This window comes from Ursus maritimus, unplaced genomic scaffold (genome assembly GCF_017311325.1).
Source record: "Ursus maritimus isolate PB19 unplaced genomic scaffold, ASM1731132v1 scaffold_16, whole genome shotgun sequence".
Taxonomy (NCBI): domain Eukaryota; kingdom Metazoa; phylum Chordata; class Mammalia; order Carnivora; family Ursidae; genus Ursus; species Ursus maritimus.
Window position 1 is genome coordinate 16,812,707 of NW_024424008.1, and position 14,655 is coordinate 16,827,361.

At 40.6% G+C, this 14,655-nt stretch overlaps 1 protein-coding gene across 1 annotated transcript in view; it reads right to left on the reverse strand.

Moving 5' to 3' along the window:
• The window catches only part of RAB38 (RAB38, member RAS oncogene family), a 51,950-nt gene that overhangs the window by 22,729 nt on the left and 14,566 nt on the right, over positions 1–14,655 (reverse strand). Inside the window, exon 2 of the mRNA XM_008704431.2 lies at positions 8,855–9,135. Within this exon, the coding sequence (XP_008702653.1) occupies positions 8,855–9,135 (281 nt within the window). The remainder of the gene's footprint in view (positions 1–8,854; positions 9,136–14,655) is intronic.

Here is a 14,655-nt window from a genome sequence, read left to right on the forward strand (position 1 = left end):
CCCCCCCCCGACTTGTGCTCTCTCAATCTCTCTCCACAATAAATAAATGAATCTTTAAAAAAAAAAAATAACTGGATTGAGTTCTGAACTGGATCTGAAGTCTCGGCCTGGTTTCTCCAATGAAAATCATCGAAAAGCCTCTCTGGAACTCCATTTTACTAGTAGTTAGAAAAAAATCAATATGATAGCCATTGATAGCTCAAATGACAGTAACTGAGGAAAATGAGAGATGCCTGTAAACAAAATGATGGGAATTTCAATGAGGAGAACATTGCTAAATTGTGGTCCTGGGGTGTGAAGGAGGAATATGCTGGATAATAAGATCCACAGGCTAATGGGAGATTCTTGCGGGCTGCTATGTGGCATGGCCAAGCAAACAATCCTGCAGTTCCTGTCTAGGGCCCAAGGCATGAAGGGGGGTCATTTCCCTCATCTTCATTTTCCTTCCCTGCTCCTCCTGCACACTGCAGGGCACTACAACCTCCCTGCTGTGCAAAGTGTCTATAGAGCTTTCTGGATGAAAGGAGTTATATAATGTGGAGTCCTCCTGGGAAATACAGCAGTAAATTAATTTTTCTGCTTCTGCACAGCTCTCTAAGGACAGAAATACCCCGCAAAGGATAGGGAAAAGAATAATACAGTAAGAGAATCTCCTGAAAGAGTCCTTGAAAAGAAGTGCAGCAAACAGTTCTGTTCCGTCCAATAACCACTGACAACGTGACCACTGCATGTACAAGCCACTGAGCTGGTGGATGACTGGAAGGGTTTCCCAGTGCAGTGCAGGGGCCAGGCACCCAGAAAAAGAACCTTAACATAACTGTGGTAAGAGATGAGGGAAACTACCTAAGAGCCAGTAACAGAGAGTGCTTGAGCCGAGTCCTGAGGGAAGAATCGAGACAGGTGCATAACTATAGGAAGCATGTCCCAGACAGGGGGAATAGCTAAATGCGAACAGGGGATGTGATGCAGTTTAGTATCTCTAGGGGACAAACGGAGGGACAAGGTAGCCAGAGACAGGCCTGGAGGGGCAAGAAAGAACCTCACTGTGGGGTTTTCTATGCTCAGGAATGGGGTATTTCTGAAGGGTGAGTAACCTGGTTCTAAGGGACCATGGCTTAGATGTCCAGGTGGCCATTAGGTCTCCACATCAGATGATGAATTTAGTTCCAAATGTATTGGGTTTGAAGAGTTGTCTGGGCGCTATCCAGGTAGAGATCCAGAAGGATATGAAGTCTGAAGTTTGGGAAGGAAGTCTTGGTTGGAGATCAAGATCCAGCAGGAAAGCTGACTTGAGAAACGTGAATTAATGAGCATGGCTGTGTTCTGATAATACTTCATTTACAAGATAGGGGGCAGGCTATACCTGGGCTGCAGGCTATAGTTCACTGACCCCTGTTCTAAGGTGTCTAAATTTGAATCAAGAAGTTGAGCCTAGAGAAGATCTCGAATTATCTTGGGTAGTTTGAGTTTTAGCACCATACAGTACAGACTACCATGGGCAAAGTCTGGAGATAGACTATTAAAATTGTCCAAGTGTAAGACAAGAAAGACCTAAGCTTTAAGTAATGACAATGGGAACCACACAGGAAAGAAGGACATACATCACACCTTGCCTCCTGCACACCAAGCTAGGATGATATTCTCTGAGCATCCATATCTACTTTCCTATAGTGTTTTAGTCACAGTTGGATCTCAGACTATCTACGAAATTATAAGCATAGACCTAGAAAACCTCTGGAGAACCAATTTAGTTAAAGATAAAAATTAAAATATTATTATTAATTTAGACTGATTCCTAAGTAGATAAGTAGCTTGAGTTTGAGGCTCTTGCACTTATGCTACTCTCAACTTAAGAAACAATTTCCACCTTTCATTGTAGGGCATTAAGTATCTGTAAGAAGCAATGATTCAAATGGTTGTACTACAGACTGGAGTTCATCATATGCAATGTTTGTGACCATTAAACACGGCCATCATTTCCTTTATTTTTATAATTTTAAAGATTTTATTTATTTATTTATTTATTTATTTATTATTTATTTATTTATTTATTTATTTTAGAGAGAGAAAGAGCAGGGGGAGAGGCAGAGAGAGAGGGAGGAAGAATCTCAAGCAGAGTCCACGCTGAGCGCAGAGTCTAACACAGGGCTCAATCCCAGGACCCTGAAATTATGACCTGAGCTGAAACCAAGAGTCAGCCCTTAACCAACTGAGCCATCCAGGCACCCCGCCATCATTTCCTTTAAATGATGTCTTACAACTTTGCTCTGATTTTAGATTTCAGATTGGGCCCTTCCTTTTATGTCCTTAAGTACAGACAGCTCTCATCAAATCAGCTAAAAATCCAAGGTTAAATGTGCTGGGAGCAAGTAAGTTAGTAGAGGCACATCCTACAACCTCATCTAAATTCTTTGGAGACGGATGCCTAAAACCTGGAATATCTATTTCCTATAGGAAATTCTGACATTTTAAGAATAAGAACTGGCACATCATAGCATGCTCTGAACTCAGAAAGGCCTTAACATACATCATTCACAGCACAGATCTGGACAGTCACTCAATACAAATTGTGTTGAATCAGTGAATGCACCAGTGACTGTCAAGAATTTTTTCATGGTTTGATATTTGAAAAATGGGAATAATCAGGGATGGTCTACTGCCCAATTTAAAAACAAAAGGGTTTTTTTTTTAAAAAATGGTGTACTATACTTAGCCCATTAAAAAATGAATTAGAATAACTCTCTACGCATACTCAGGTGCAATTATCTATGCATTTCCAATTTGTATAAGGACATTATGCTTCTAAGTGCCTATTTTCTAGAAGCCTAGAAAATAAATGATATGTGATACTACTCTTCAAGCAGCTTCCAGAAAAACTAGCCACTTCTTAACTGTTGCATATTTCAGCCCGCAAAGCAGCAGTAGTAGTAGTAATAATAATAACAATAATAACAATAAAGAGCTCAGTAAACGATGAAATGCGGAAAACTTTCACTTTAAATGAGAATTCTAGACCAGCATTTCCTAAGCATGTCCCATATTTTGTTAAGTATTGTACATGATCAAATGTATTTAGGAACTTCTGCATGGTCTAGTCCCCTCTTGGAGAAGATACTAGAAAAAGCCATTATTTGTATGACACACCATCATTTTAGAAATCTATACTGGCTCTAGGGCATATTTTGATTTTGAAATGTTAACATACGAAAGAATAAACAGTATGTTAGAATAAAAAAAAATAAGGTAGTAGTTATACAGCTTTAGAGAAGTCACCTACCTCTCAACTTTTTCCTTTCAAATGGTAAATAATGCCTACTCCATAGGCTCATGCTAAGGATTGAATGAGTTCATATGCATAAAAATCTTCGCATGAAGCTCCCACATAGCAAACAGCAAGAAATACAGCCATGGTTCTTACTGGAGGTTCAGAATGCACATTAGAATATCAAAGTCCCAAGAAGTCCCCCAGCAAGGGAAGCTGTTGTTCAGGTTGGTTTTCTCAAATGTATTTGACCATGTATATTAATCCAGGTTCTCGGTTGCAAGATACAGAATCTGAAGCTGGTTAAATATGAAATAGCTTACTTAAGAGATATTGTGTAGCTTGCAGGACAATTCAGCAGTCTAAAGAAACAGGCTCAAGCCTAAGCTTCCAGAAACTAAAACCCCACATAAAACAGGCCTGCTGAGGACACAGCTGCCAGCCACCATTGAGCACTGGGTCCTATAAATCCACAAAGCTTCAAGAAGCTCAACTTAAATGCAACTGTCCCCAGGGCCAGTAGTGATTCTCTTTCTGGGTCAAGCACAGGACCCTGCAAACTTTGCTGTCTCCCAAGGATGGAGGTCTGTTCTGCCTCCACCTAGCTCCCACCCCCACTAAAAAGTGGATTTTATATTGCACCTTCTTCGTCTAGCTGCTCAATCAGTATGACTGGTGGAATCTAGGTCATATGCCTGTGTTCTGGCTGCAGAGAGCAAAAAAAGAAAGTTTTATGGGTTCTTCCTGGGGAGGTAAGCCTGCTATAGCTAGAAGTTCCCCAAAATAGCAAACGTGTAATAATCGCTAGAAATCCAAAACACGTGAAAAATATCCACTACACGGAGGACCACCAACTCCTCCTTGTAAAAAATGAATAACTTCTTATAGAGAGCTACTGCTGAGTATACTCCTTCCCCCAGAAGGACACACATCAACATTTTTATTTTTAACTGCAGGGAAGACACTAAAATTGGTTGGAGTTTAATATAAGAAAGTTTCTTCCTGGGGTATCCATTGATTTTAGAACATTCTGAGAAAGAGGGCAGACCTAAAAAGTCACTATACATAGAACAGAAATCTGCCAGGAGTAGCACACAAGGTGGAGGGGAGCATGAGCCAGGGGCACTGCAGCTCTTTCTGTGACCTTGGTTCCGGTCACCACCATTGGATAGATATTACTTTTCCACTATTTCCCATCTACCCAGGCATTTCCCTGGTGTCTTGTTTCTAAACACAGTCACACATGAACCAATGCACCATAAAAGCAGGATGGAACAGCCTGGAAAGGGCTAAGGTATAGAAACAGACCCTTCCACCAAGTGTGGCTGCTGTGTGCATCAGAGCGAAGTACGGATGGCGACATCCAGACCAGTGGACGGGCTGTGGCAACAGATGACAGGAATGTTATGTTGGGGGGGTAGGTATGGTGTATATGTGTAATCAGGCATAACATACATTACGTCACTTAATGCTCTCGACAACCCTAGAAGGTGGGTGGGTGTGGCCATAAAAGTGAATCTTAAAGAAGCAACTGGTAGAGATTCAGGCCATGGGCATCAACAATACATCAGGGAAATGGGTCAGCAGGTAGCAGGGCCCCGTCGGCCACTGAGAAAGCCCCAGAAAATAGGGCTCCCAACACCAGGGATGGTCCAACAAGAATAGACCAAGCTTCTCATCCTAAAGAGACAAATCTACCAAAATGTACTGTCAAGACTGGCCTTGGGCACAGGAATACATAAAATAGAAATGGCCAAGCCACAGGACTGCCGCAAGACGTGGCTATGGGGTCTCTTTGGCACATCTGAAGTTTTAGAGATGTAAAAAAAAGGAAATCAGATGTTTATCACCAGACTGAATGATTACGACATCACACAAAAGGACTTTATTTATTAGTAGATTCACTTTCTTTTTTTTTTTTTTAAGATTTTATTTATTTATTTGATAGAGAGAGACAGCCAGCGAGAGAGGGAACACAAGCAGGGGGAGTGGGAGAGGAAGAAGCAGGCTCCTAGTGGAGGAGCCTGATGTGGGGCTCGATCCCAGAACGCCGGGATCACGCCCTGAGCCGAAGGCAGATGCTTAATGACTGCTGCGCCACCCAGGCGCCCCAGTAGATTCACTTTCTAAGAGAAAGATCTCTATGGGAAATGTTCCCTGATCCCAAACCTTGTAATCAAAGGAGGAGTGGATCGCAGTCTCCAAATGCTGCCATCTTGTCTTCATGTAGACAGTCTGATCTGGGCCTCTATTTTGTAAATGCTGTGATACTAACCTCAGAAGTGAAGTAGAGTTTTTATCAGAGATCTTTTAAAAAGACTTTCGGAGCAGTTTGACACTCCAGCATCAACGCTGCAGTATTGTTCCTGAGATTCTAGATGTTAACTTTGAATACTAACCTGGCACCGGGAAAACATGCTCATTATTAAGACATTCAGGACAATTTGAATAGCAGTACATTTGGAGGGAAGAAGACGTTGAATGCAGTACAGTGAGGCCTTGTACCCTCTTTAGCATTTCAACGCACTTCAGGCTTGTGAAATCCCTCCACCCTCTCTGCACAAAGCTTCTCTTCAAAATTTACACTGGCAGGGATTTGGAGGATTAAAAATCCCGTATCTAAGTACAGTGGGTCAGTCAGGCCTTAAGTTAATGAACCTCATGTTCTTAAGCAGAGTTTCACTGTTGCGTTGAGCAAGAAATGTCTGAGTGAGGTGAAAGAAAATGGCCAAGAGGTTCTTTGGTCCACAAGCAAGTTTAGTCCTCCCTACAAATTCATAGGTCTTTTCCTTTCTTTTCTTCTCTCTCTCTCTCTTCTTTTTTTTTTTCTTTTTTCCTTTTTTTTTTTTTTTTGCTAACACTTTCCCCCTAACACCCTATATATTTTACTTATACTTTATTGTTTGTTATCATTACCCACGAAGTCAGGATTCTGTTTTATACATTTCTGTATTCCCAGAGCTTGGTACAGAACAGCTGTTCAATAACATTTGTTGAATGAATGAATGAATGAATGAATGAGTGAGTGAGTGATGGAAGACTCCCTCACCCATATAGATATGAGTCATTCATTCCAGTTTGCCCTTCAGACATAAAGTAACCTATTGAGAGAAGGAGTTCTCTAAAATCCTACTCTTGTACCCCTGTACTTGGAGCTCCCAGGCAAGAGAGAAATTTTTTGGAAAGAAAGGAATTTGAAGGGATATGCAGAAACCATAGAATGAAACAGTGCGGAGCTAAGGAATAAGGAGAGCAGGTGAATTCACACGCATTTTGCCACTAAAAATGAAAAAAGCCAGACTAACGTCCAAAAATCAAACTATAAAAAATGTCATATTCCTGGGGTGTCTGGGTGGCTCAGTCCATTGAGCATCTGACTCTTGATCCCTGCTCAGGTCTTGACCTCAGAGTCACGAGTTCAAGCCCTGCATTCAAAAAACAAAGTCATATTTCTCAAATTTCTGTAACCTCATCAGACCTGTGAGTTTTGCTCTAAATTTCTCTCTTTACAGGAATCATCCCTCAAACGAATAAACCAAAAGTGTTCATTGACAAGAAAAGCAGAAAGACAAAAGCAAATGATGGATACTGTGTCATGAATCAAAGGAAAAATCCTAAGAAATAGGGGAAACAAAGGGTTTTGGAAGAGAGAAGGAGAAAAGTATACTAGTGTGCCGTGGCGCCAAGAAGGAAGGCAAAAAACCCAGGAACTTCTGAAAGTAGCAACTTCTAGACACAGGCCAGCTCAAAGACACCACTGAGAGAGGAGGCAGACACTGAGACCATCCAGGTCACGTGGCCGGAACAAAAGAGCATCCTAACGATGACTGAGAAAGTGGCACCACCACTGTCTTCTCCATCTCCATCATCCCCCAACCCATGCAGTTGCTTAATATCCACTGATGTTTAAACTTCAACAAGGGGTGCCTGGGTTTCTCTGTTGGTTGAGTGTCTGCCTTCTGCTCAGATCCTAATCCCAGGGTCCTGGGATCGAGCCCCATGTTGGGCTATACACTCGGCGGGGAGCCTGCTTCTTCCTCTCCCTCTGCCCCTCCCCGTTTGTGCTCTCTCTCTCTCTAAATAAATAATTATCTTTTAAAAAAATAAACTGCAGTGAGAGTCTCAAATTAGGTTTTTCCTTCCAATCCTTACAGCATTTACCTCATTCAAAGCCTTGCCATTTTCCCATAGGAATGCAATGACTACCACGTTACTCTGTCTCCAGGTTGACATGCCTCCTGTCTATCTTCCCCTAGTACCTGGGGTATGGCTCTCTAGCATAAAATGGGTCACAGACTCCTCCTCAGTCTATCTGAATGACGTCCATTCATGTTATATTTTCAAACCATTCTCTAATGATTGCATAAATGTTTACAATAAGGCCTGAGTGCTACCTGTAAGTACCGAGACAATGCCTATCTTATTCACAGCTGAATCTCAAGCAACTAGCACAGGGCCCATGCTCCATAAGTTTTTACTATGTTTTCCACAAATAAATAAAAATGGGAAAATTATGATATAAAACTATGCAGAATGCAATACTAATAATGTAAAATATATTTATACATTTATATGTAAAATAGATACATATTATATGAATATATAATATATTTCAGTATACAATTCATTTATAAATATAAAACATAAATTATTTCATATATTTTATATTTATATTTTATTTAATATATATGTACATTAAAATATACTAATGTAAAATACATGCACACAGGAAATAGAAGAAAAATACAGTGAAACATTTATTCTTTAATTTATGCTTTTTTTTAACTTTCAAAATTTACCATAAAAGCTTTTTTCTCTCTCTCTGATACTGAGATACAAAAATATAAGCAAAAACAAAAGGAAGTAGAGCAAAAACCATGCCTCGGACAAATGAGATAGCAGCATGGGGCATAATGGGAAAAATAAATTCCTTATCATTACACATCGGGCTCTTCGTCTTCCAGCCCTGACTGTGCCCCACACCCTGCTACCCTCTGCCCCCAGAAGCGTGAGCAGTGTGGAACAACACAATGTTCTTTGCAATTATACTTGCTGTCTACGCTCTCACTCCACTACTCCACTATTCCCAATGTGATAGCTCCACATTCTTGCTATTTTTTCATTTCTAGGGCAAAGCACCATTCCCGGCATACAGAAGAATATATTAAATATTGATGGAGTAAATTAATACATGGATAAGGCAGTGACACTGAATGAGAGGCCCATTTCTTTCACTTACTCTAAAATCTCACTTATCTAATAGGGTTGTATGAGGACTAATTGAGAAAATGCATATAAAACATGCCTGACATATAATAAGTATTCAATAAACAAACACAGTTATTAGCTATTATCACTGAGACCATGTACAAGTCGCTTTTTGCTCTCTTAAGCAAAATCATCCTAAATTGCGGATAGTAATTTCTGCCCTGTCCACTCATCCCCTTGAGATGAGAAAGAGCCTCAAGCAATTTGGGAACTACAAATCATTGCACAAACACGTATTACTATCATGATGATGATGACAATGATTATAGGATTGTTTTCTTTGTGCATCTTGCCTAGTAAGTTTCTCCTTTAAGGTCACATTACCTTTGCTGATGTTTCAAACCATCCTACGAAACCATGCTCCTTGCAGAACTGGTCCATCTTGAGGCCATTGTTCATGAGCACATCCTTCCCCTGGTCACATTTGTTGGCCAACAAAACCACTGAAACTGGCTTGCCATTAGGGAGACTTAACTTTGAGTCCAAATCATTTTTCCACTTTGTCACTGCTTCAAATGTAGCTGGCCTGGTGACATCGAAGACAATAAATGCACCCATAGCTTCTCGGTAATAGACCCTTGTCATGTTTCCAAATCTTTCTTGACCTATCACCAAAAAGAAATAGAAATCAAAACCTTATTACGATTGTAAACGGAATCACATATTGGAACCTCATGAGGCCTCCAGTATGAGCAGATCGCTCAGGAAAGTGCTTCAGTGCTCATCTTTACAGAGTTAGCGGACTACATAATCATGCCCCTTTGTTTTGGATCTTTGAATCCAGAATGGATTCATTCATTTAACAAGTATGTATTTACTGAAACTCCTGTATACCATGTAATGTTCTAGAACTGTGCTGGTACAGAATGCCACTAGCCACACATGGCTACTCAGGTTTAAATTAATTAAAATTAAAAACAGTTTCCAATTCAGTTCCTCAGTCACTCTAGCTACCTACATTTCAAGTGTGTGGTATAACGTCTGGCCAGTGGCTACAGGAGTAGACGACTCCGATATAGAACATGTCCATTATCCCTGAATGCTCTCCTGGACAACACTGCTCTAAGCACTTGGGATACGACCATTAAAACATGAAAATCCCTGCCATCATGGAGCTTACATTTTAGTGGGGTGACAGATTATATATTATAAACGTAATAAAGATAACTAAATTATGTAATATGTTAAAAGGCACCCCCAGTCAATTCCAATTAAGCGTAGTAGAAGCTAGCATTTATTTATATTTACTAACCATCAAAATGCAGTTTACACAAATAATCATGAAGGTACAATTATTACCCCCATTTTACAGTGAGAATGTTGAGCCCTCAAGAAGCTAAGTAACTTGTTCAAAATCATACAGCTGGTGAGCTTTGAAGTTGGAATTCAAATCTGAATTGAGATTCAGATCTTTTTGAATCCAAGCCCATAGTCATTTGCCGACATTGAATACTCTCAACTACTAAACCATTAGTCTTAGACTATCTCTCTTCCAGGCTTATGTACCAAGAGTGTCCCACTCAACTCAACTAAACAGATAACAGGTATTTATATCAATGCCAGTCTCCAGACTACATGCTTGGAATACAACAGTAAACTAGATGGCCTTAAGTGCTCTACAGTCTACTGGATAAGAAAACCCCTTGGACAGAGAAAGAAAGAGCGAGGGAGAGGCAGGCATTGGTCTTATTTAGACCAATCACCTAGAATCACTTTTGCTCTGATTCTTAATTTTTTAAGTGAATGTTGGCCAGTTTGTTAACACAATAGGTTAGCCTTCCTCTGCGAAATGGCAGCGATAATGTGTACCTCACAGGGCTGTCGTGTGGATGAAATGAATGAACATACAGAAAGCACCCAGCACGGGACCTTAGAACTAATTAGCCCTTGAGATTTCCCTGCCTTTCTCCAGCATGTTAAAAATTATGAAAGACAATATGATGTAGGTAGTGTTTCAGAGCAGAGTTTATGGCAAAAAATTACTGGGATTTCCGCCGATTAACAAAATGAAATGAATCCTATTGTCTGTAACTCAAGCCACTGGTAGTAGCTGAAGACAGGAGCTAATAAAGCCTCGGTTTGTATTTTTTGAACCCAAAACTCCAGAAGTGTAGGACCAAACAAAGGCCTTTTAGTCTGATTTGGTCATTTATTTATGGTAAGAGTCTTTTAAAGTTATATAAATTAAAGCAAAGCAAAGTGCACATTTAATAAGCCAACTTGTTGCAAAAAGAATAAAGTGCCAAAACTGGCAGGTACCGAAGAACATCCAGATCATCATCTCTGAGGACACCTCACACTTAACTTTGAGCACAAGGTGTTGTGATGCTGAGTTTTTATTCATGTTAACGAACTCGTTTGTGGGCACCTGAGTGGTTCAGTCGGTTAAACATCTGCCTTCTGATCTGTTCATGATCCAAGGGTCCTGGGATAGAGCCTCTCATTGGGCTCCCTGCTCAACCGGGAGTCTGTTTCTCCCTTTCCCTCTGCAACTCCCCCTGCTTGTGCTCTCTCTCTCTGTCAAATAAAGAAGTAAATCCTAAAAAAAAAAAAAACAAAAAACAAAAAACAACTCTTTTGCAGGTTGTTATAGTCACATGGGCATGAGCACTGGAGATTCTGAGGTCATGATCCATGAGCACTTGGTGAAAATGGATGCAGGTCAGGGTTCTGCCCTAGTCGTCCTAGTGGGTGTCACTGGACAGAAGAGCATTCTGTAAGGGCCAGCACATGACGATCCTAAAACATTTCTTACAGGGTTTTACCACAGAAGCTTTTCTTTGTCCCCCCACAATCATCTAGCCAATGAAAGAAAGTAGTATAATACTCTTCATATGACACACAACCCGCAGATGAACTTTCATTTCTCCCAAATGAATTTTAAATTTCTTTTATTTCCTTTCCTTTTTTAGTTCCTAATACAAACAGTGATCCCCTTTGATGCTGCTCAGGATGGCCATGACATTTCAGGAAGATAGGGGGAAAAAAGCCCTCTGTGATCATGCAGGGCTCTGACGGCCTCTGGGCTTTGTGCAGTTGTCTTATGATCCCTTGCAGGGAACTAATCAGATGAAAGGCAAAGTCATGGGTTATTCAGTAATCTGCTTGTCCAGAGGTTTTCATAGTAGAGTAAGGAGGTCCTCAAGAAGAAATATTTTTACAGTTCAAATATATGGCAAAGCGTCGTTTTTAAGACTATGCAAAAAAGCAATGTATAGGCTTAACACCTTTGTAGGAATTCAAAAAGGACCATCTGTGTGTTTGTGTGTATGTGTCTGTGCGTGTTTGAGTTTGTGAGGGTAAGTGTGCCAGATCAGAAACAAGGAGAAAAAAGTGATCTTTGTATATTGAGGTCACTGGGCCCGGAGACTTGAAAAGTTTGTATTTCCGGTGCTCCAGCAAGAGGTCACGTTCAGACAAGGGCATTTCCAGAGCTCACATTTTATCTCTCCTTTGTCAGTTGATAGCTTTCCCTGCTGTTTCTTATTAAAAGAATGAGAACCATGTGACTTTTCATGAGTGCTTACATATGGGCAATGTAGAGACCTGATGAATTTATTATAGGTAATTTACTTAAGACAAACAAACAACAACAACAAAAAACATAGTTCAAAAATTTCCAGTGGGATTAGATCACTCATTCAACACACATTTACTGAATAGCTAATATGGCTCAGGCTCTGTGTTTTGTGCTGCAAATACATAGTTTTTTGCCCTTGAGGAACTTCTAAACTAAGACGTGTCATGCTAGATGCCTGCGCTGAAAATGATCCAATTCTCCATGTAGGCTCCCATTTCTCTTAGACTCTGCACACACATCCATGGCCATGTCGATATGACTCATGATTCAGTGTCCAGCTTTCAGGAAAGTTAAATGACAAAGCAATGAACTGAATCACAAAAGTTAATACAATGGCTGCAGCAATCATTTGGACAATCTTACTGCAGAAGGCAATAAACTGAATAGCCAGAAGACATGGGTCTTAGTCTTAATTGCTGGTTACCAGTGCAGACTTAGACAAATGCCATTTCTCTTTTTGAGAGTCGGTTCTCTCACCTGTAAAATGAATTTGTTCTGGCTGACCTCTAAAGTCCCTTCCTGCTTTCCTGCTTCTAGAGTTAAAATATTCCTAGTAAATTAATGCTTGGCCTCTGTCCCAACAGCCTTAATGGGTCCATTTGGTATCACAGACTCAGCTAAAAATATACACAGGTAATATAGTCCTAATGTGTATTTAATGGTATTTTCACTTGGTAATTAGTACTTTAGAGATGTTCTCAGTGGGCATAACCAAGCTGGGAATCCTCTACATAAGCATAGAAACAACAGGAGGCAGTGAATTGGGTGTTCTGTTAAACTGGGCCCATTCTTTTACCACTCTGCCACTAACCTACTAGCTCTGTGAGCTCAGAGCAGTCACTCTACCATTCTGAGTCTCAGTTTTCCTCATTGGTAAAACAGAGAAAGTGGTTTGGATACCTAAAACTAAATTCATTATTGCCTCTGGGAACCCCTCTCATCAACCTCCTCGGATGCAGGCGTCTGGCTCTCCACCTGCTACGCCCCAGTGTTCCCTCCAGTTCTTGGCATCAATAGTAACACTGCCCCTCAGAGCGGTACCTTCAAGTCATCTTCTGACTCTTTCCTCACCTCTGCCTAAAGGGTTTCCAACATTCTACCAATGCTTTTTCTTCAGAAGCAGGTCCTGATTGCCCCGCCCCTCCATCAGCACTGCTACTGCTCCCATTCGGGCCCTCACCTGGAGCCCTGACAGCTCCCCAGCTGAGGCTCTCAGCATCTCCGCTCTTGTTGCTCCTGCTTTCCCTTAAAATAAATGTAATCACAGGTTTTCAGACATTCTGGCAGCATAAGAGACCACCAGAGGGACACACATTGGAAGGAAATGAAATCACTATCTTCAAGAGCTATCTGAACCCCCATGTTCACTGCAGCATTGTTCATAAGGAGTGAGATGTGGAAACTTCTTAAGTGTCCATCAGTAAAGGACTGAATAAAGAAAATGCGGTATATACATACAGTGGAATATTATCAGCCATGGAAAGGAAGGAAATCCTGCCTTTTGCAACAACATGGGCAAAAGCAATGAGAACATTATACTAGGTGAAATAAGTCAGAGAAAAAAAAATACTGTATGATCTCACTTACATATGGAATCCAAAAAGGCAAACTTGTAGGGGCACCTGGGTGGCTCAGTCGTGTAAGCGTCTGTCTCTCGATTTCAGTTCAGGACATGAGATCGAGTCCCGCATTGGAACCCCAGTGTGGAGCCTACTTGGGATTCCCTCTTTTCACCCCCCCATTAAAAAATTTTGCCGTTTTCTCTCTCTTTTCTCCTTTTCCCTCAAAAAAAAAAAAAAAAAAAAAAAAGCCAAACTTGTAGAAACAGAGAGTAGAAAGGTAGTTGCCAGGACTGGGAGTAGGAGATATAGGGAGATGTTGGCCAAAGGGTATAAACTTCCAGTTATAAGATAAATAAGTTCTGGAGATCTAATGTACAGTATGGTGATTATAGTTAATAATACTGTATTATATATTTGGAAGTTGCTAAGAGAGTAGCTCTTAAATATTCTCACCACATACCAAAAAAATGGTAATCATGTGAGGTGATGGAGGTGTTCATCCTATCGTGGTAATCATTTTGAAATATATAAATATATCAAACCATCACGTTGTACAGCTTAAATTTACACAATGTTATATGCCAATTATATCTCAATAAAGCTGGAAAGAAAATTCCTCTTAGGTATTTATAGAATACCCATTCCCTGGGCCCTGCTCTTCAGAGATTCTTACCCTGCTAGTTTTGTGTGGGGCCCAGGAATCTGTTTTTAAGCACTCCCTAGGAGAAGTCTTAAAACTCTACTTCTCTCAGAATCCACTTTCAAAATGTAAACATTACCAGAATGCTCCACTGCTTTAGCCCTTCAATGACTCTTACATGCTCGAAAGAGACACCTTCAATATTAACACACAAGGAGACTTTGGCTCCAACCATCTTTCCAAACTCCTCCTATCACTTCCTTCAACATGCTCCATGGCCAAACCACACTGGAGCACTACTCTTTCTAAAACACATCCTCCATTACTCCCTGGATTTTCTTGC